Source organism: Aristolochia californica, unplaced genomic scaffold, assembly GCF_029961685.1.
Source record: "Aristolochia californica isolate CCGP_79_NKW_82.1479 unplaced genomic scaffold, dmAriCali1.0.hap1 SCAF_1, whole genome shotgun sequence".
NCBI lineage: Eukaryota > Viridiplantae > Streptophyta > Magnoliopsida > Piperales > Aristolochiaceae > Aristolochia > Aristolochia californica.
Window position 1 is genome coordinate 59,162,326 of NW_027181770.1, and position 20,264 is coordinate 59,182,589.

The 20,264-nt window shown below is 39.1% G+C and overlaps 1 protein-coding gene across 2 annotated transcripts; it reads right to left on the minus strand.

Annotated features, from left to right (window-relative positions):
• Positions 1 to 2,695: 2,695 nt before the first annotated feature.
• On the minus strand, positions 2,696 to 19,614 carry LOC137963814 (uncharacterized protein At2g33490-like). 2 transcript variants are annotated; one of them, XM_068811023.1, is made up of 11 exons: positions 19,316 to 19,614; positions 18,909 to 18,981; positions 10,110 to 10,184; positions 7,527 to 7,588; positions 7,354 to 7,422; positions 5,681 to 5,709; positions 5,366 to 5,570; positions 5,021 to 5,254; positions 4,182 to 4,229; positions 3,078 to 4,042; positions 2,696 to 2,894 (listed from the first exon to the last, which is right to left on the minus strand). In XM_068811023.1, the coding sequence occupies exons 1-11, from the start codon at positions 19,427 to 19,429 to the stop codon at positions 2,840 to 2,842; spliced, it is 1,929 nt and encodes a 642-aa protein (XP_068667124.1). In that variant the 5' UTR covers positions 19,430 to 19,614; the 3' UTR covers positions 2,696 to 2,839. The 2 variants fall into 2 exon arrangements, with proteins under 2 accessions (XP_068667124.1, XP_068667131.1); XM_068811030.1 differs by lacking the exon at positions 5,021 to 5,254.
• Between the last annotated feature and the right edge of the window lie 650 nt (positions 19,615 to 20,264).

Sequence of the window (20,264 nt, forward strand, 5' to 3'; positions counted from 1 at the left end):
CAGCAAGTATATAAAAGTGGAACAATCAGAAATTTAACCTCTTTAAGAGTCTTTCCATCACTCATAGAGAAAATCCTATCACTCTTCTAGCCAATTTGGAATGATATAGAGCTCTAGTTTTAATAAATGAAGTTTCTAATTCTTAACATCTTAAAATCCAAATCACACACTCAATTTCAAAACCTAAATTCCAACATTCCTACAAGCATGCTTAATTGGGACAAGCTATGGAACTTCAGAGCCTTATTAGCCTAAATCCAGATTTAAGACATTAAAATTCGGGCCCTACTCTAATTGTATCTCTATCATGCTACCTAGAATAAATTACGAAAATTCCAAAAAGACAATTTAGCCTTAATTCAAATCAGAGATATCAGTTTCAGGAATCTAAACTCAATACACTTCCAGTCATACTTATAATAAAATAAGACATGAAATTTCAAGAGTCTATTAATCCAATTCCAAATTAGGACTTCAATTTCAGATCATAAACCAATTATACTTCTTGTCATGCTTGAACCAAAATATAAGACGAAAGTTCAGAACCCAATCAACCCTCAATCCAAATTAAAAAACATTAATTTCAGATTCCAGAATCAATATTCCTCTAATCAAAGTTAATCATGAAACCTCACAACCCAATTACCCCTAATCCACTTCAGGAACATCAATTTCAAAATTCTAAACCTAACATATCTCTCATCATACTTGAATAAAAACAGAGCACGATATTTTAGAACTAATTTAACCTTTGATCCAATTTAAAAACTTCTATTTCATAGTTCTAAACTCAATCTATTTCTAACCATGTTTAAACCCAACCTATTTCTAATCATGCTTCAATCAAACTAAACATGACATTTTGGAACCAATTTTAACCCTAAACAAATTCAGGAACTTCAATTTTGAGATTCTAAACTCAATCTATTTCTAATCAAGCTTAAATCGAGACAGCATGAAATTTCAGAACTCAATTATCCTGAATCTGAATTGAAAACAACAACTTCAAACGCTTAGGTCAATTTACCCTTCTATTCACGCTTAATCAAACCCAAAATAAGAAATCTGAGATCCCACTTAGTTTTAATCCAAATCAGAACCATCAATTCTAAATTTTGGAACTCAATACACCACTCAACAAACTCAAACCAAACAAAACACATCTTTTTAAACCCTAACGTTTTAAATTCGAACCAAGGACACTTAGGCTCAAGCTAAAACTCAAAACGATTATATAGCAAATTACAAGAAGAGAAAGTAGAATAGAAATTAGGAAAATCAGCGAGAGGAGTGAAGAAATGGGGAGAGGAACTCGGATACGAACTTGCTAGATACAAAAATTCAAACTCTTAAATCCAATGAAAGAACAAACGTCATTTAACCTAAGAAAAGCTAGGACTTTTCATTCCGAAAATCAAAAGATGAACACGAAATTAGAAAGGGTTGCAGAGGACGGAAAAAGGGAAAGATGTAGTTTTGAACGTACTCGTTTTCTCTTCTTCTTTCTCCCCTACAATCTCAGCTTCTCCTCTTCTCTTCTTCACTATCCCTTCCCTTCGCTGCTCCTTTTTCTCTCTCTTATTTCCCCTTTCTCTCTGTTGCTTCTCCCTTTTCACTACTTTGTCTCACTCTCTTTTCCTCAAGACTCCCAAAACTCCTCTTCCCTTCTTATCTCTTCGTTTTCTTGTTCATGCAATTATCAAAATGCCCTTACCTTTTCATCTTATTCCATTCATGTCCCTGCAAGATATGACAGGTAACGTCCAAACTAGTTTCCCTCTCAAAGGAAACTCTCAAAAACCACCATCTCTCCCTTGTGTATTATTCGCATATAAAATCAAAACAATTTTTTTCTAAAGAGTCCGAATATTGTCCTATACGAACAAAATTGATTTCTAACCAAAATCAGCTCTTAAGATAAGCAGAGAAATCAAAAGAAGAAAAAATTTTAAAAGCATGTTGGATCAGGTTTTATTATTTGACACACTTTCACAGGTTCGTATCAGTTGATTCGGTCTTTATTTTTATTTTTTACAGTTGTATTGACAGTTGTATTGACAGTTGTATTGTACTGTTAGTATTGGATGAATCTTGCAAAGTAGAAGAAATCATATTTCGGTCACAAATTGCTTCGGATATTTCAGATAACAAACTGAGTTTTTGAAAAAATTCTGTTCACATCCTCTAGTACCCATACTCACAAGAAGTCGTATACATTAGAAAGGTACAATAGCCTCACAATTACTCAAAACGGATTCAAAACTACTTGAAACAAGAAACAAATATATTAGTAGGTTGAACAATAATTTCCTTTCTCTACGGATTGCACACCAATGTAACAGGTTTAGGGGTACTGATGTAGTTTTATCGGGCACCGTTCTGTTGATTCAAGAAATGTTTTTTGTTTGGATGGTACTGTCAAAAACAACCCTCTTCATATTTCAGTCCAGAGTTATTTCATGGTATTTCAGACAGCAAGGAGAATATCTAAAGGACAAGCATTCATTTCTACTAGTTACATATTTTTATATTCTTTCGCCACCATAATATTTCTTTTACCGCAATATCTTCTTTGAATGTAAATTGTTCACTTCTCAACAATGACCTTTACTCAAATTGTGCATGTAGAACCAACCTTGAAAGAAAACTTACATATATGGGAAAATGACACTAATTAAGCTAATACAAAAAAATATTATTAAATGCAATGCTGTTTTCATTATAATCAACTGCTGACCAAAAAAGGAAGATACAAAGAAACCTAAGCATACAAAGATTTTTTACAAAAAGACTGTTCACACAGGGAGTCAGAGAGAGTGCTCACATGTGCTGGAAAGGCCTACGAAGAATTACATGTTGACGAGTACAACAGAAATGAGTCAGTCAATCTGGCCCTGGAATAAACAAAAAAGATCGTGTAAATTCTGATGGGGAAAACTGAAATAGAGAATTATACAGAATTAGACACATAAAACAACAAAACAAGAACAGCTAAAGCTTGCTTGATTCATTTGATGCTACCCTAACCCCATGCAATAAAGTGACATATTTTTTAATGAGTAGGATTTTTTACTCACCTCTGTTTTTCCTTACTGTGGAACTGATTCGGGTGCAACTGCTGACTGGTAAAAGAAATGGGTGTAAGAGGAGGAGATGCAACTTCATCTGTCACAACGTTCATAGCCATTGCTCTCTGCCCACTTGATGGTATAGAAAAACTGCGTGGCACAGGCCCAGGTGGTGTTGGTAATGGAGATGCTGCATGTGACACAATCATAGGCACTTTAACTGCTGCATAGAACTCTTGGCTACGAGATACCAAAGGAGCTGAATGGCCTATCAAACTGGTTGGTCTTGTCGGCCTCCCTGAACTGACTGGGGGTCTTGGAAGCTCATGAAGCTTACTTATTTTTGGAGAAGACATGAGAGAAGGTGAAGCAGTAGGAGATCCTTTTGGAGACGGAGATGCCTGAGACACGGGAACCCGCTGTAACATTGTTGCACTAAGTGGTGGATGATCTGTGGAGGATATGGGCCCACTAGAAGACATAACGGGCTTTGTCGACCATGCTTTACTTGTTAATGGACCTGAGAAAGCATTTCTTTTTATCTTTTTTGGATCAGAACGAACATGTGGGTCCAATTGTTGTGCTGAAAGCCCCTCAGCTAGAGGACGTGGAACTTTGAGAGAGACACTGTTAATGTTGCTCTCTTTGAGAACTGAAAGCAGCTGTTCTGACATGTTGCCATACTTGGAATCTTTATCAAGTTTCTTTGATTCCAGGGGAGATGAGTGCCACAGGTGTCCCCCAATGCACGTCTGCCCTATGACAGAGCTGAAATTGTTTGAGGCTCCAGAAATAGAAGAGTTCATTGCATCAATTGGAGTGGGGAGCACGTAAGTGTAAAATTTCCTGGTTGATGATGGATGCATGTCCACTGTATCCAACTTTTTATCAGGAAATATAGGAGCTGATTGGCTGCTAATGCCAGGTCTTTTGCCAAAAATAGGCATATCTCCCTCACTTTTTACAAGATTTTCCTGCAAATGCACAGAATATATGGACTCAATATTTAGATTTACACCTTGATGTATTCCTAAATCCACCATTAGCAGAGATAAGAAATGACTGATATACAAATAAAGACACAATCTCAAACATCATGGTAGTGTGAAGAACCTTTCCAATTTCTGTGGCGGGCACTGGAGCAAGGTCCAACTGATCTAGCTGCAGAATCAAGAGTTAACAAGAGTTACCCTTGAAAAAACTCTGTACTTCAGAATCATGTAGAAAAGTGTCCTTATGAGTTATTTTACCAAATAGTCACTGATCCTTCACATATTTCACACAAAAAATTACAGTATTTCTAAAAACTATTTAGGCCAAAAATAGAACATGGACGCAATCTTTTCTAAAATCACAAGACTTGTATTCCCTGAAACATTAAAATTTCTATAAATAGGCAAAAAAATATAAAATGGGATTTTTTTAATGGGCAAAGAAAAATGAGTACGTCATTGCCCTTTTGTTATTACCCACATAAATAAAACTAACACGAGATCACCCAAACGACAGATGACAAGCACATGTTCAAGAAGTTAAATATTGAAAGAAAATCATTTAAGAAGTTCTAATTTTCGTCGTGGAAGCAGTGTGTTTTGGAGATCCATACAGATGGGTTGAAATATGTCTGATTCAGCATGAGATCATCAGAAAGTATTCCTGAAATAAAGAGTTGCAAATAATGCTGACAAGTGTTTGCAATTACCATGTCTTCACTTATGATCAGGAAAATATTTCATAAATATTTTTTGCCATTCTTTTTTTTTTTTGCTACAGGAAATCTTTCGTCAGTGCACTTTAAAAAAATTATCACACAGAATTCTAATCTACATTTTAGTAGTAGAAAATTGTCTACTAAAGATGTTTTTTCAGTAAAGTTACCAAAAAAGAATCAAAACTGAATCAAATAGATTCTACTTTTGAATATCAAAGAAATTTTAGCCTAGAATCCTTACATCCATAGAATTTCTAGATGTTGAAACAACTTCTTGGCCACAGTCATTTTGTCCATAATCAAAACTCAACTCCCCATCATCATTAGCATCATCACCCTCCTCATAATCACCATCATCAGGCTCATCATCTTCAAGCCCACTAAATTGGTAATCTATATGTTGTTGCTCTGTGACCAGTTTCACATGGGGCTCGACTGCCTCTAGTGATTTTAGCCCTTTTCTAAAGAAATTCAACTGTTCTCAAGCAAGCAAGAGAGAGAGAGAAAGAAAGAAAAAAACAATACATAAGTTTTTAAGTTTCAATAAAGAAAACAAATCACCTTAACATTTGAGTCAGGGGAAAACCTGAGCCACATGATGCCGAGCTGCCTGTGTTAAAAGACTTCGAGACTGTCCTTGCTTTAATGACTTTAATCTAAAAACAAATAAAGTGGCTTCCTCATCATATTCCTCATGAGCTGTTTGCAGCTGTTGAAAAGAAATATGTTTTTTGGCATGTTTTGACCTTCCTTTTTCTCTCAGTGCAGCCATCATATCTTCATAAATGTTTCTACAAATGCAGCCACCCATAATTGAAGAGATAATAGACTTATTTTGCAAATAACTACTTATGAAAGAAAAGGATGCATAAAGATGACAAGACCATGTAGTGGTTCTCACCTCTTCTCATCACATTGCTGTTTCATCTCCTACAATAAATAAATGATTCAATGAAAAGATATGTTGTAATAATTGTCAGTGACACATGCACCACACATACGTCACTGCATCTATATAGAACTAATCTTGATATAAAACCACCAAAATACAAATAAAAAAGAAGTTGAAGGCGTCTGGGAACAATTTTTAACTTTTCATAAAGGTTTAATGCTTTGCCAGGATCTTGAAAGTAGCTGGTGTTTCTAGAAGAATAAATAAAAGTAAAGAGTATTATGTCAGTATAACATGGAAATTACAAGTATTCTAAACAAAATTGTGCAAGAAGTTGAATTTAACTTCTGGATAAAGTCAAAATGTTTCAATTGTTGTTGATGCAGCTCTTGTAACTTTGTAAATCAGCATAATTAGCTGGCGATATCAGCCAGAGCAGGAAATAAATGACATAGGTAGAACCATGCCAGATGAATTAGAGAACACGGAAAGATAATGAGATCTTTAAATCAACATTTAATCTCTGGGTCATTAAAGAAACTAATATCATCCCATTTTCTTTTGTATTAATCTCACTACATGCCTACAGCGGTGCAGTCTACACCACAAGAAACCCACGCCAGCAAGTCAGCTCTATTTTGAATCAAGAAGCAGAAAACGTTAATGAAAGATCAAATAGGCACCCAACGTTCAAAGGAGATCAAACATAGCATAGTATCCAAAGATAGTAGGCTCTAGTCAATTCCCATTGCAGTAAAAGGCTTCTCAAATAGTTTGACTTCATGTAACTGTTGGGAGAAACCAGAACAAAGTAGACACCAAATGCACCTTAATGAAAGACAAGTAGTATTCCACTAAATGGTGATAACGAAAATGGTGATGCACCTTTTTGGATCAAGGAAACATGATAAAACAGTGGCAACAGCTCTAAGAATAAGCCAACTCAAACATTACTGGACCTCACTAAATAGGTAACTTTTATGATTAATTACTTACAGTACCCCAGAATCATTGCATAAATACTTACAGGTTTCAAATTAATAGTTTTGCTTTTTTCTTTTTTTGTCAAGTTATGTAAAATGACCAAAATTGCCCACATGCCCCTGATGGATTGAAATTAATGTAAGATTGAAATTACTAATACTACACCTCATGACTATGAGCCTACGTATCACTCATTTTATATGAGCCCACACAAATGATGTGAGATCCATGTAGAAACAAACACTAAAATAGTTATTAATATTTTGAAACACATAATTTCTATGTAGGTTCCACATCATTTGTGTGGGAGTATGTTGAATGAACATATCTGTGTATCATAATAGAACTTTATATGAGGTGCTACAGTTTTTTATACAGTAATTAGAATTAACTGACAGAAGAACATGGCAGGGCAAGAAAGCAAACGAAATAAAGAAAATAGATGATGTGCAACATGTATAAAACAGCTGAGATCATAAATCAGCAAAAAAAATAAAAAGATAGCACCATGACCGCGAATTAAAATCTATGACAGGAAAAACTAATAAAGCATGTCTACAAACACAAAATAATAATCTTGAACATTTCAATATGTTTTCTTTTTAAAATGGAATCCTTTCAATTTTTCACTGACAGAAAATTACTAAAAATGAAGTTTTTCAGGTACAAGAGAAAACTGAATGCAAAATGTAGCCTACCTCGACCGTCCGGAGCTCATTAAGAAGAGACTCTGATGGGGTTGTAATTGTCTGAACAATATGAGTGCGCTGAAGTAACCAAAATTGTATGCCATTAGGGCAGCTCAGTTCAGCTCATGACAAAAGAATTTGCATTCGATAAACAAGTAGAGGAACTGTGATTCAGAACTTACATAGCAATCAACAAGTTTCTGAAGTTCAAATTGTAATTTCCCTATCATCAATAGAACCCTACCTACAAGGAACACAATTGCAATTTGCTTGTAAACTATGAATACTTTTCAAAGGGTTTGGATAAACCAACCCAGCCAAAAGAAACATATTATGTGAATCTTTTCAGAGAGACCCCTTAATAATGAATAAAGAAACAAAGGATTATCTGTTCAACTTCTACTACATTCTTTAAGAAGACCACAGAGGAGCACATCACAAAAGGAGGACAGTATCCATTATGCCAATTTCATATCATCATTGCAAACTACTGACAGGTGCAAATTATCCACCTAAAATAGGGTCATTGTGCCTCTTGGTTCACTAAGATATAGACATTTGCAGGGAGTCCATCGCCAAAAAAGTACTCTCTAGAATAAGATTACTTTAGCAATCTTATATGCATAAATAATGTCCCTATGTGGCAGGCAGTGAGACTCATTGCAAAGAAAAAGTAGGGATAGCCAAGGGAGAAACACAGAGAGAGAAAGAGTAAAAAAGAAAGAAAAATGTGAATGTTCAACTAAAATTCAACTGTACAAGACGAATAATATAAAGCTACTGCATTTGATAATCATTTTTCTTCTGGAAATAAAAACACCATTGCATGAAAAGCAAACAAACAACTAATAAAAAAATATTTACTAGTCATTGTGGTTCCGTCCACCACTGATGGGTTAGGTATTTGACTTTCCGCACTTAACAGACCGGTCTTTTGGGTTGTATTGGCTAGGCGTTTGACATGGTATCAGAACTGGGCACCACGTTCCGCGTTTGAATCCCGGGTGAAGTGGTAGGGAACGGGAACGGTGGGTGTCAAAGCTAGGTGGTTCCGTCCACCACTGATGGGTTAGGTACTTAACTTTCCGCACTTAACAGACCGATCTTTTGGGTTGTATTGGCTAGGCGTTTGACATCCTTGCCCATTGACTCAAAGCTGCTCTCCCATTTATCATTCATCCTAATCAAAGTGCCTCTTCAAAAGACCCAATCTGGACTCTCCAATGGGATGCATGAGATTACTGATCAGTTCAAGAGAGTGGTGATCAAATTAGGCATAGCGAAAGCGTTCAATAAAGTATGTCAGAGATGGATTGGTTGTTGGAGAAGATGGTTGGGGGAACAGTGAAGGTTTTGGATTTGGAGTTGCATCTTCTCAGCCCATTGAACAACTTTAATCATCGGTACAGTTTGCGGCTACTTGAAGAAAATATGGATTAAGACAGGAGGACCCTCTTTCACCATTCCTCTTCAATAATGTTGACAAGAGCCTCTCTTCCTTATGTCATTTGGCTGAAACCTCTCACTGGTCTCATCGTTATCCATTAGCCCCAAACCTTCACCCACCCCCCCCCCCCCCCCCCCCACCCACACACACACACACACACACACACACACACACTTTCTCTAATTCACTAACGACTCAATTACATCAGTGAGGTATCTGTAGACCAAATCCTTAATCTCGAAGCACTAAAGTCTCCATTTAAATTTGCCTCCAGTCAAAATCCATCATTAATTGGTTCAACTTGAACTCGTCGACAATTGACTCAATGTCCAGCACACTTGCTTGTACTTCCTCCAAACTTCACTCAGATTACCTTGTCTTACCATTATTTTCTTGCAGACCTGATAAAAACCCTTTTGGACCCCTGCCCTTGAAGAGCTTGAATGTCGTCTTTCTTCATGGAAAGGGAAGACTCACCCTTATATTACACCTTCCTCTCCTGTTGTTAAATATAATGTAAAATGGTAGTTTGGTCATTTTACATAGTCTGATTATATCAGGGAGAGTACTAGTAACTTCAGGAAGTCTGTAATTATCTATGGTCCAATTTTCAGAACTTTTGGACATGTACCTATGAGGATATAAGGTGTACTTGTATGAGGGCTAGAGAAATGACCCCTTCAAACCATCACGAGGGTGTGCACTTAACGATTTAATGGACATTTCAGGTGCCTAATTAGGAGCAATTGAAGGTTGGTGGGCTCCCTTACAAATCATAAACAGCATGAAATTGCTGAAAGGATCCCCTCCCCATGGTTTCGTCAAGCTCAAGTTTGATGTGGCAGCCCAGGCCCAGAGGATGGTGGTAGGGTTTTCCAATCTCATGATGGCCACACTATTACTTCGTATGGACTTGTTCGCAACTACTGCTGAGTTCCTTGCTCTCCTTCAAGGCCTCAAAATTTTCCATTCAAACACGGGCAGTTCCCTCATCATTGGAGGAGACGCAAAAATTGTCATTAGTTGGTGCAAGACAGCTTTGGATCGCCTTGGCATCAATGGCATGCTTTCTATAAGCATCAAGACCTAGCTCTAGATCATGTATCAAATTGGATTCGTGTACGTTGCACGGCAAATCTTACACCTAAGTCTTTAGCTAAGGAAGGGATGAGCGTCCAATCTCTCGTTGTAAGAACCCCCTCCCCTCCCTCTTTGTTTGGTTATATCTCTTGCCTCCAGGCTTAACAAAATCACCTCTTATATGTAATAAAAAGTATATAAAATGCATTCTTAGTCAGAAGATTGTTGATGTACTAACCACTGTCTTCATCATCATCTAATGCAGTCTTTTGTAGAAGACAAGCACCCATTTCTCCCAGTGACTCTGAGAACTCTGCAGGACCAATAGTTTGCATTCATAACAGAGATGAAGGAAAACACAAGATATAGGATTCTGATTTAACTCCAAAAAGCTCAAGAATTACATTGAAGCTGGAAAGAAAGATTACAAGTATCAAAAGGAATTACAGATGGAACCAGAGAAGTCCAAATGAAATATTACCATTTTAGCTTAACATGTCATTGGTATGAAATTTACAAAGCATTACATACGATGAATTTATGCCATCCCTCAGTTCATGTAGCACAGTACAAAAATTAATGTTTTTGGAACATAGTTCAACTGAGCAGATATGTAGATTAATTTGTTCGAATCTCCAATTTGACCAAAAACAAAGAAAAAGAAAGAAAGAAAGAAGAAGAAGAAGAAAGTTAAAGCCAATAAGCAGATTGAGCCTTTCTTTTCTTTTTTTTAATAATAGGACTCTTATTTAAGCATATATAAATTGCACATCAGCATAGACCCAAAGACTATATTTCAGTTCTATTTTTGCCAAATTAAAATTTGATTGGTTTTTAGGAATACTAAATTTGATAGGTTGTATCTCATTTTTTAACAATATATGCACATAAAGCTTAGAAAAGTCTTGCCCTTGTACAAGAGTCGTTCAGTGCCTCCAATGGATGCAGGTGATCACAGACCTCAATCCTTGCATTCAGATTAATGTGTGTGGAAGAAATTAAACTTTTTGAGAATACTCTTTAGGTCCCAGAGAGAATATTGGAGTGCGAACCGAGCTAGAGAGTACAATAAGCTGTTTTTCTCCCTTCATAAATATGTAAAAAGCTATCGAGGCAAGTGTTATAAAGCTGCTGATATTCACTTACACTGTGATGTCCTTTCTATTTCCCATAGTTCCAAAGAAATTCTTCACTTATACAGTAAAGGTCTTTGTAATTCCAATTTACCCTAATGGATTGACAAAATTCTATTTGGGATCCATTACTGAAGCCTAGGGTAGCCTGTTAAATGGATTTTCCCACCCCTTAAATGAGCACAAAACTCTGCCCACCATATATCTTAACTAGACTTTTCAAGCATCCAGCCACCGATGCCACAACATTCAAAGTCATTGTACTGTTCTTTACGGCAGAATGATTTTAGTTTTTTTTTTAAATGATGCTGAATTTTATTATGAGAGCTCAAACAAGCAGATTACAAGAGGGGAAGCCTTCCCAAACAATGAGAGATTGCTGGGAGTTCCGAATTTTGCCAATTTATCAGCCAAAAAATTGGTTGATCTAGGAACGAGGTTCCAATTACAATGAATAGATGACACAATGTCAGCAATACAATCAGTGATTGGCCAATGGCGCCAAGGAGGGGAGCTATCTTTTGAACACCAGCCGATGACAATCTTTGAGTCGCCTTTGATAATCAGCTTGCCATGAAGCCGCTCTTTAAAGATTTGGAGGCCGAATAGAAGAGCACTCACTTCAGCAGTATTTGAATTAGCAATACCCACCGGCCCTGCATAGGATAGAATAGGGTCTCCACTGCTGTCTCTGAAAACACCACTAGCTCCAGCCGACCCAGGACAACCAAAAGCACTACCATCAAAATTGAGTTCGATGCAATCGTAAGGGGGAGGATTCCAGGTGGCCATAACCGGATTCCTACAGGGGCCCGCCAAGTGAGTGATCAAACCCTAATTTTCTCAAAGGGAGACGCCCGATAGAGAAGCAAACTCCTTCCTAGAATGTAACCAACTCGAGATAAGGGCCACTGCCTGAGAAGCTATATTATCCGGGTTGCTAGCCTTGGAGTTGAATCTTCGGTTGTTTCGCTCAAGCCATATACACCATGGGACATGCACTAGGCATGCCAAGATAATTATTTTGCCCAGCTTAAGGAGGTATATCCCCATAACCATCTCAAAGGTGCCGAAAAGGTCGTGATGTAGCCCATTTGGAGACTAATCTTCTGAAATATCTTCATCTAGACTTGCTAATAAAAGTCGCAATGTCAGAGAACATGCTGGACTGTCTCATCGCACACACCACAAAGGGAACTAGTGCGATTGGGGGTAGTGTAACCTCTTTTATGGAGGTTGTCAAAGTTGAGGATCTGTTCCCTGATGGCCGTCCACACAAAGAATTTGATTTTACTAGGCGCCGAGAGCTTCTATGCTAGGTTTGCCTTGTGTTATGCATGTTGTAATCTTATTTTCTAATGTGAGAGTAGGCGGATGCAACTGTGAATCGGCCATTAATACTAGGTTTTCATGTTAGTTTATCAACTGCATGCTCACGAATAGTAATGCTACTGAGTCTGGAAAGGAGAGAGCAAAAAACCGTAGTTTCCTCATTTTTTTTTTTTGATAAAGATGTAATCCATTAAAAACAAAAAAATTACAAAGAGATAGGGAGCAGATCCATAACAACAAGATGTTGAAGAGATGCTCCCTGTTTGGCAAGCACATCTGCTGCCGAATTTGCAGATCTCGGAGTGTGAGACCAAATACAAGAAAATAGTGAGGTAATCTCTAAAATCTCCTGGAAAATTTCCCAATGCCTCCATGGCGGAAATGAAGTGCCACGGCCCCATCCAATGACTACCTTGGAATCCCCTTCAATGTGAATTGGGCCCCTACATTTATCTTTGAAAATCCGGAGCCCGTTGAGAAGACCATGAAGCTCTGCAGATGTTGAGTCGGAGATGCCTAATGGACCCGCATAAGAAAACCACTGATTGCCAAATGAGTGTGAAATCACACCTCCGAAACCTGCGATCCCCGGAATACCGAGAGAAGAGCCATCAAAATTCAATTTTAAGTATCCAACCTCTGGGGGTGCCCACTCTTTCATAACTTGAATCTTGGTCCCCAAATGCATCCTTGCTAGATTGCTCCAGTTTTCACGAATAGAAATGCCCTTGAAAGAACAAAAAGGTTTTTTTGTCAAGAGCCAGGTGGATATTTGGCCCATCACTTTGTCCGCTACATTTTTCTCAGATTCAAATTTAGCCTCGAACCGCCTCCTATTCCGTTCATTCCAAATCCCCCATGGCACAAAACTAACACATGCCGATAGCATCATTTTACCGAGCCCAAGAAGGGGATAACCATAGATTGACTTGCTAAAACTGAACAGATCTGCAGAGATACATATTTGCAAATCGAAATTGCAAAAGATAGAGGACCAAACCTTCCAAGAATACGGGCATAATAACAGGGTATGGCTGGCGGATTCATCTTCAATGTTACAAAGAGGACATCGCAAGTCTATTGAGGGGTGACCCCTTCTTCGAAGCACATCCGCTGTAAGGATCTTATTTTGGCAAGCACTCCACATGAAGAATTTTACCTTTGGAGGGCAACAAAGACGCCACACAAAGTAAATATCAAACTCACTATGCGTTGAGTCCCAACCATTAATGTGTCTGTATGCAGATGCAACTGAGAATTTGCCGCTTTTGTCAGGCCACCATATGAGCTTGTCTGCATTAGAAGGCCTCATCCTGACATGGTTCAAAGAATCCAGTAAACGGCTTGCTTCCATTGCTTCTACATCAGAAAGACCCCTTCTGGGATGGAGACTCAAAACACCTCCCTCGAAAGCATCTGCCACTGTTATCTCCCTTTGAGTGGAGATAAGAAATAGACTGCTAAAAGAGTTTCTCAATGGTTCCTGTCCTGTCCACCAATCGTCCCAAAATTTAAGAGACCTGTCGTTACCCACAAAGAATCTACAAGTTGAGGAGAAATCTGGAAGAAGTAAATGAAGAGATCTCCAAATTGATGATAGCCTTCTCCGATTTCCCCCTGACATCCACCATAAAGAATTCCAACCCAACTTGGTACGAACCATATCCTTCCAAAGGTTTGATGAATTTGTGTTAAACTTCCATATCCACTTAAGAAGCAAGGCTTTGTTCAGTTCTTTTGATTTTCGAATCCCAAGTCCACCTAATTTCTTAGGCAAACAAACTTCATCCCATCTAACCAGGTGATATTTAAAGGAATCACTCGAACCTCTCCAAAGGAATCTTCTTTTCAATTTATCCATGGTTTTGCATACCGATGACGGGCAGGGCATAAAGGATAGCGCATAATTTGGGATGCCAGCAATACATGACTTGAGGAGTATCAATCTACCTGCTTTGCTGAGGAGCCACCCCTTCCAAGTTGCTAACCGAGCTTCAATTTTTTCCACCACCAGGTTCCATAAGTTTTGAGAAATTCGCCCATGAAAGAGAGGGAGACCAAGATATTTTGCAGGTAGTGCAGTAGTAGAGCAACCAAATGAACTTGCCATCTCTGCAAGGTTCTCCTGGTCCACATTAAATCCTATGAGAGATGTTTTCCCCCAATTAACTTTCTGCCCAGTTGCTATTTCAAAAAGACCCAATACTGCCTTTATCCTCCTAACACTGTGCATATCTCCGACTCCAAAAATAATAGTATCGTCTACGTACTGAAGAATCGGAATATTAAAAGCCCGGTGCGGACTTGTTGGAGGTAGCCATCCAAGGTCGACTGCTGAATAGAACATAGCGGACAGGAATTCTGCTACTATGTTGAATAGGAGCGGGGAAAGAGGGTCCCCTTGTCGAATACCCCTAGTTCCTTTAAAGTATCCACATACCGAGCCATTGAGTAGAAGGGAATATGATGCTGAACCCACACAATTCCGAATCCAAAATCGCCATCTTTCACTAAATCCCATTTTTTCCATTATTTCATCAAGCAAGATCCAATTTACTCGATCAAAAGCTTTTTCAAGATCAAGCTTTAGGGCGATTCTTGGGTCCTGATTACGCCTGAAATGATCCATAAGCTCGTGTGCAGCCATTGTGGAATCCAGAATCTCTCTCCCCTTTAGGAAAGCGCCTTGACCTCTGTGAATGACGATGGGCAGCACTGCCTTTAAACGATGTGCTAATATTCTTGCAATGATTTTATATGCACTCGTAACCAGACTGATGGGGCGAAAATCCTCAGGTTTTTCAACACTTGCTTTTTTCGGCACCAATGTGATAAATAACGCGCCAATGCTGCGGTATGTAATGCCGTTTTTGAAGAAACCGTGGATCATAGCACTTATATCTTCCTTCAGACGAGCCCAAAACTTTTTCAGAAAGTCTCCATTAAAACCATCTGGGCCAGGTGCCCTGTCACTCTCCATGCCCAGGACTGCCGGCTCAATTTCAGCCGAAGAAAAAGGAGATTCAATTAGTGCTGCCGCTGCTAGGGAGATGCGAGAAAAGCGAAGGTGTGTAAGCTTCGGCCTACTGGTATACTCCTCCGAGTATAACTCTGTAAAAAACTTAACCAGTTCGTTAGTTATTGAGATCCGACACGACGTTACCTCATTATTAATGCATAATGAGGTAATTCGATTGGACCTCCTTTTTGCCAAAGCGACGGCATGAAAAAATTTGGTATTTGCATCTCCTTTTAGCCATTTGAATCTGGCTCTTTGCTTCCATCGAACTTTCTCTTGGTGCAGAATAGTGCTGAGCTTAAAATTGAGAGATACTTGAAGCGAAAATTCATCAGAAGTTAAGTACCTTTGTTCCTCCACCACGTCCAGAGCCGCAATCTGAGATATGAGGGAAGCCTTTTCAGCAATCAAAGAGGTATGACGACTAGTGGCCCACTCCTTAATTTTTCCTTTAATGAAGCGTAGTTTTAGGGGGAATGCCCACTCCCTTCTGCCAAGACTTGGACCCTCATCCCACCAACCATCAATAAGAGACTCAAAATTTTCCTCCATTAACCAAGAATTTTCAAACCGGAAAGGCGAAGGCCCCCATTTTTCAAACACTGATGACAAGATAGGCCAGTGATCTGAGCCTACCTTGTTCAGAACTCTTCCGGTAACATTTCCAAACATCTGCAGCCAGTTGTTACATGCCAAGAAACGATCCAATTTAGATAATACGGGTTGCTGTTGACTGTTTGTCCATGTGTAATTCTTCCCGGATAAGGGAATCTCATCCAAACCATTCCCCCCAATGAAGTCAGAGAAGCCTCGCATAGAGGCTGTAATGCGGGTAGCCGGGGGGCTCTTCTCATGACAGTATCTGATGGTATTGAAATCCCCTGCAAGGAGCCATGGGGCATTCCAATTCTCCAGAAGCGTACTAAGCTCCTCCCAGAGTAGGCTATGGTCCCTGTAACTAGTTGGACCGTAAACTCCACCCACACACCAAATTCTATTAGTGGAGAGATCTCTGAACTGTATACCCAAAGAGAAACGACCTTCCATGATATTAAGAGAGTCAAACTTAGTCGTGTCCCATGCAACAAAGATACCTCCGGAGTGGCCAATAGCATTCACCGATGCCCACTTGATTGAGGGGCACGCCCAAAGTTCCTTGGCAATATCATTTGTCATCTCTTGACACTTTGTTTCTTGGAATATGACAATAGAAGGCTTAAATTGAGATAGGTAACTTGATATCGTGCCGCGCTTCCGGGTAGAGCCAATCCCTCTGACATTCCAAGACAGCATAACGTGAGACTCCATGAGCGATCTCTCCAAGAATCAGCCACTGAGCAAGAGAGGTCCCTCACCACCCTCGAGAGGGGGCGGGGGCCACACCATTCATCCGACCAAAAGAGGAAGGTCCTTCTGTTGCCTGTGTGAAAGGAAGTTGCATATTTGAATATTGGGAGGAGCTTTTGAATTGATTTCCATATCGGGGATAGGAGGCGAGTAGCGCCATCCTCCCTCCACCAGGCACCCAAAAGTTGAAGATAGAACCTGACCATATCACCCCATAGGCTGTTATTCTTGATGTTGAAGTTCCAGGTCCATTTGAGCAAAAGGGCATTGTTCATCTCATTCGTAGGTCGAATGCCTAAACCATCCCGATTGCGGGGTATGCAAATATCCTTCCAACTCACCAAATGATATCTGAAGGTGTCCTCTGATCCTCTCCAGAGAAACCGTCGACGGATGGCGTCAATCCTGTTGCAAACGGAGGCCGGACAGTGCATGAATGATAATAAATAGTTTGGCAATCCTACCAAACAAGACTTGAGGAGAGTGAGTTGCCCAGCAGTAGATAAAAGTTTGCCCCTCTAAGTAGCTAGTCTCTTCTCAAATTTCTCAATGAGGGGGAACCAAAGCATCGCCAAAGGCCGAGAGTCAAAGAGTGGTAGTCCAAGATATGTAGTTGGCAAATTTCCCACTGAGCACCCCAAATAGTCAATCATACCCTAAAGCACCGGTGACAAGGCGTGGAAGTCAGTTGGCCATAACTTGAGCTCTATTGATGTTTGAGAGCACATACCATTGCATTTTTTAATTAGAGGAGAAGCCCCTTTGAAGAAACGCTATGACAGCAATTTATTGCAACCCTATTAAGAACTAGTTGTCACAATTTTTTTAGACGTATAGGCTCATGAGGTAATGCATCATACTTCCCATATGCTTAATTCTACTCCAAAACTCAGTTCACTTGTGTTAGGATCACATCCAAGAAGTGGATTTCCTCCTAGTAAGCTGACTTCCAAATTCATTTTTCCTACTAGCTGATAACCAGTACAAATAGTCATGACTTTAATTTCTGTTGTCACAATCACCCCAACTACATTGAAATCAGCTCCACAAGATTATTCTTCATCCTGCACTACTCCAAGGTAACACTATGACTAGGTTACCCTCCTTCAAGCTTTTCTCACTCTATAACTAGTCCATTCCTCTATTACTTGTTAGTCCTTCAACCTATAACAATAGACACTGTTAACAAGTATAGCATTAGTGCTACTATGAAAATGTACGACCATTTTCAACAGCCTTTCTTATTTTCTCAAATATTATTTCCCTCCCTAACCTTTAATATGTTCATTTCTGAGGTCCAAGACCTCATGAATGATCTGAGGTTATTTATTCAGAGATTTCCCAGCCCCCTGATTATTGAGGGGGATTCAGCAAACATAATCCATTTTCCTTCCAAAAGAGCACCTCCACCCTGGAAATTTGCCTCCCAATTTGATGAAATTGCAGATCTAGCCACTAGCAGGGAGATTATGTGGTCTCATGTGCTTTGTGAAGCCAACAATCTATCAGATAGATTAGCCACAGAAGGTGTCTCCCAACGGTAAATTGCCTTTGGGAGCTCACCCCATAGTAATCCGGGGGGGCTCCCTGATTGCACTATCCACTCCATATCATTTCTAGCATAATAAAAGCTTTCACAAATTTCAAAACAAAAATGATCTATTCTGATTTTGTCTATCCTAGTTCTATGATACACCTCTCGACATTCTATCTAATGCACAAGAAAATAGCAGATATCCCTTTAAGATGTTTTGTGCATGTTATATGTGGACCTAGCGGGAAGAAACATCAAATTTGGCTTCGGTCTGAAGCTTCTATAAGACCTTTATAAGCATTCTCTAGTAGAATCTTTGGTTTCCATGTGCTTATTCTTTATAAATAGATACTCTTTACAACATATATAGACTTATCAATAGAAAACAAATATTAAAAAACGTAGTAATTTTTAACAAGAAAGCTTGTCTCCAAACATTATAAATGCCATCTTCTTAGCACCACTAGTTTATGGTTTTTATTTTTTAAAATCTAACAAGAATAGACCTACAATTACACGTCAAAATTATGATCTACATTTATGACATGAATGATGGAATTTGGGCCATCAATTCTGTACTGAGTTCCCAAATAAATTAAATGTGAAACATGTCAACAAAAGAATGTGATGAAAATTAGAGTCGTAAATAACAACAGCGGCATTGGCAATTACCGTATGCACTATTTGCAGTCGCTGCAGCTGCAGAAAGTAAGCTATCGTAGCAATTTCTCATGTCCTCCATATCCTGGCAAAAGTTTAGGATAAAAAATAAATTGATCAAATCGTGTAAAAATAATGAGACACTATCTTCTTCTAAGATAATAACTCAGAAAACAACACATGATGAAGCCACAATGCTAACAATAACAGCAAAAAATAATTGATCTTTTATTGTCAGAAGTCTATCATTTAAGACAGAAAACAGAAATTCAGGTACACATTGTAAATCTCATAAAAAAAGCTACCTCAAAAAGTACATATATGATATTTAAATAGTAGGAAAATTATAAACCAGTAAAACTATTAGTTAAGTGAGGATAGAAGAAAACCCTAGAAGCTGGAAGCGGATAAAAAGAGACCTGAGACGCTTGAGCGAGCTCATCTAACTGTGCGGAGGACTGAAAGCCCCTCTTCTCCTTTCCATCGTGCTTGTGAAGAGCGAACCCCCGCAGCTTCCTCAACGACGACTTCATCGTCGCTCGGAGCAGAGGGAAGGAAAAATAAATAATAACACAGTAATTTCTCTATGATCAAGACAGAGAGGAAACAGCGCTACCACCAGAGGAAACAGTCGAGTGAACTCCAACCGATCTCCGCAACGACACCCGAGAAGCAAACTGAAGGTCAAAGGAAAAAAACAGAGAGAGCCAAGGACGTCATTGCGATGGGACTGAGGAAGAAGGAACAGTGAACAGGGAGGAAATTGGAAAAGTAGGGAAAAAAAATGGCTTAAGATCACTTCGCGCCTTCTTCTCGCTTTCCTTATTTTACTCATTCAATTAATTCTATTTTCCCAAGAGAGAAGGATCAGAATAGGAAAAGCGGTCCTCCTTACAACCGTACGATGAAGTCGAATGGGCCCCACTGGATAGTGGGGAGGGTTCAAGGGTCAACTTATCCTTTGGGTTTCTTAGATATGGAAGATGGCTTGTTCCGCACTAAAGATACTTGTCGTTGGGCCCACCCTTCATTTTGTCCTGTCCCGCTTCAATGGACGGTTAACATCGCAAGACTACTTAAACACCAGCTTTGACTTTTTAATGTGAGCACTGAAGAAGCGGACCATCCGGTTCGGTTCGATTTGATTCTTCTCAGGTTTATCTCAATTAAAACTAGGGTTTACATCTGTTTGACCAATGCAAAGTCTAATTCAAAGAAGCAACACCAGTCTTTTCTTCTAAGGCGTTTGCTCACCGAATCAGGTGCTACGTCGGACGAGCCACTCTCCTGACCAAAAACAGAAAAAACCAATCTGCAGATCTGACGTGGTGTTTGCTTTCCACGTAATTTTGCCACGTCGACAACGTA

Coding starts and splice junctions, on each gene's coding strand:
- LOC137963814 (XM_068811023.1), bottom strand. CDS start 19,429: ATGAAGTCGTCGTTGAGGAAGCTGCGGGGGTTCGCTCTTCACAAGCAC. Junction 7,589..10,109: donor AGATGATGATGAAGACAGTG/GTTAGTACATCA, acceptor TGTTCCTTGTAG/GTAGGGTTCTATTGATGATA. Junction 5,255..5,365: donor CTCGGCATCATGTGGCTCAG/GTTTTCCCCTGA, acceptor GCTTGAGAACAG/TTGAATTTCTTTAGAAAAGG.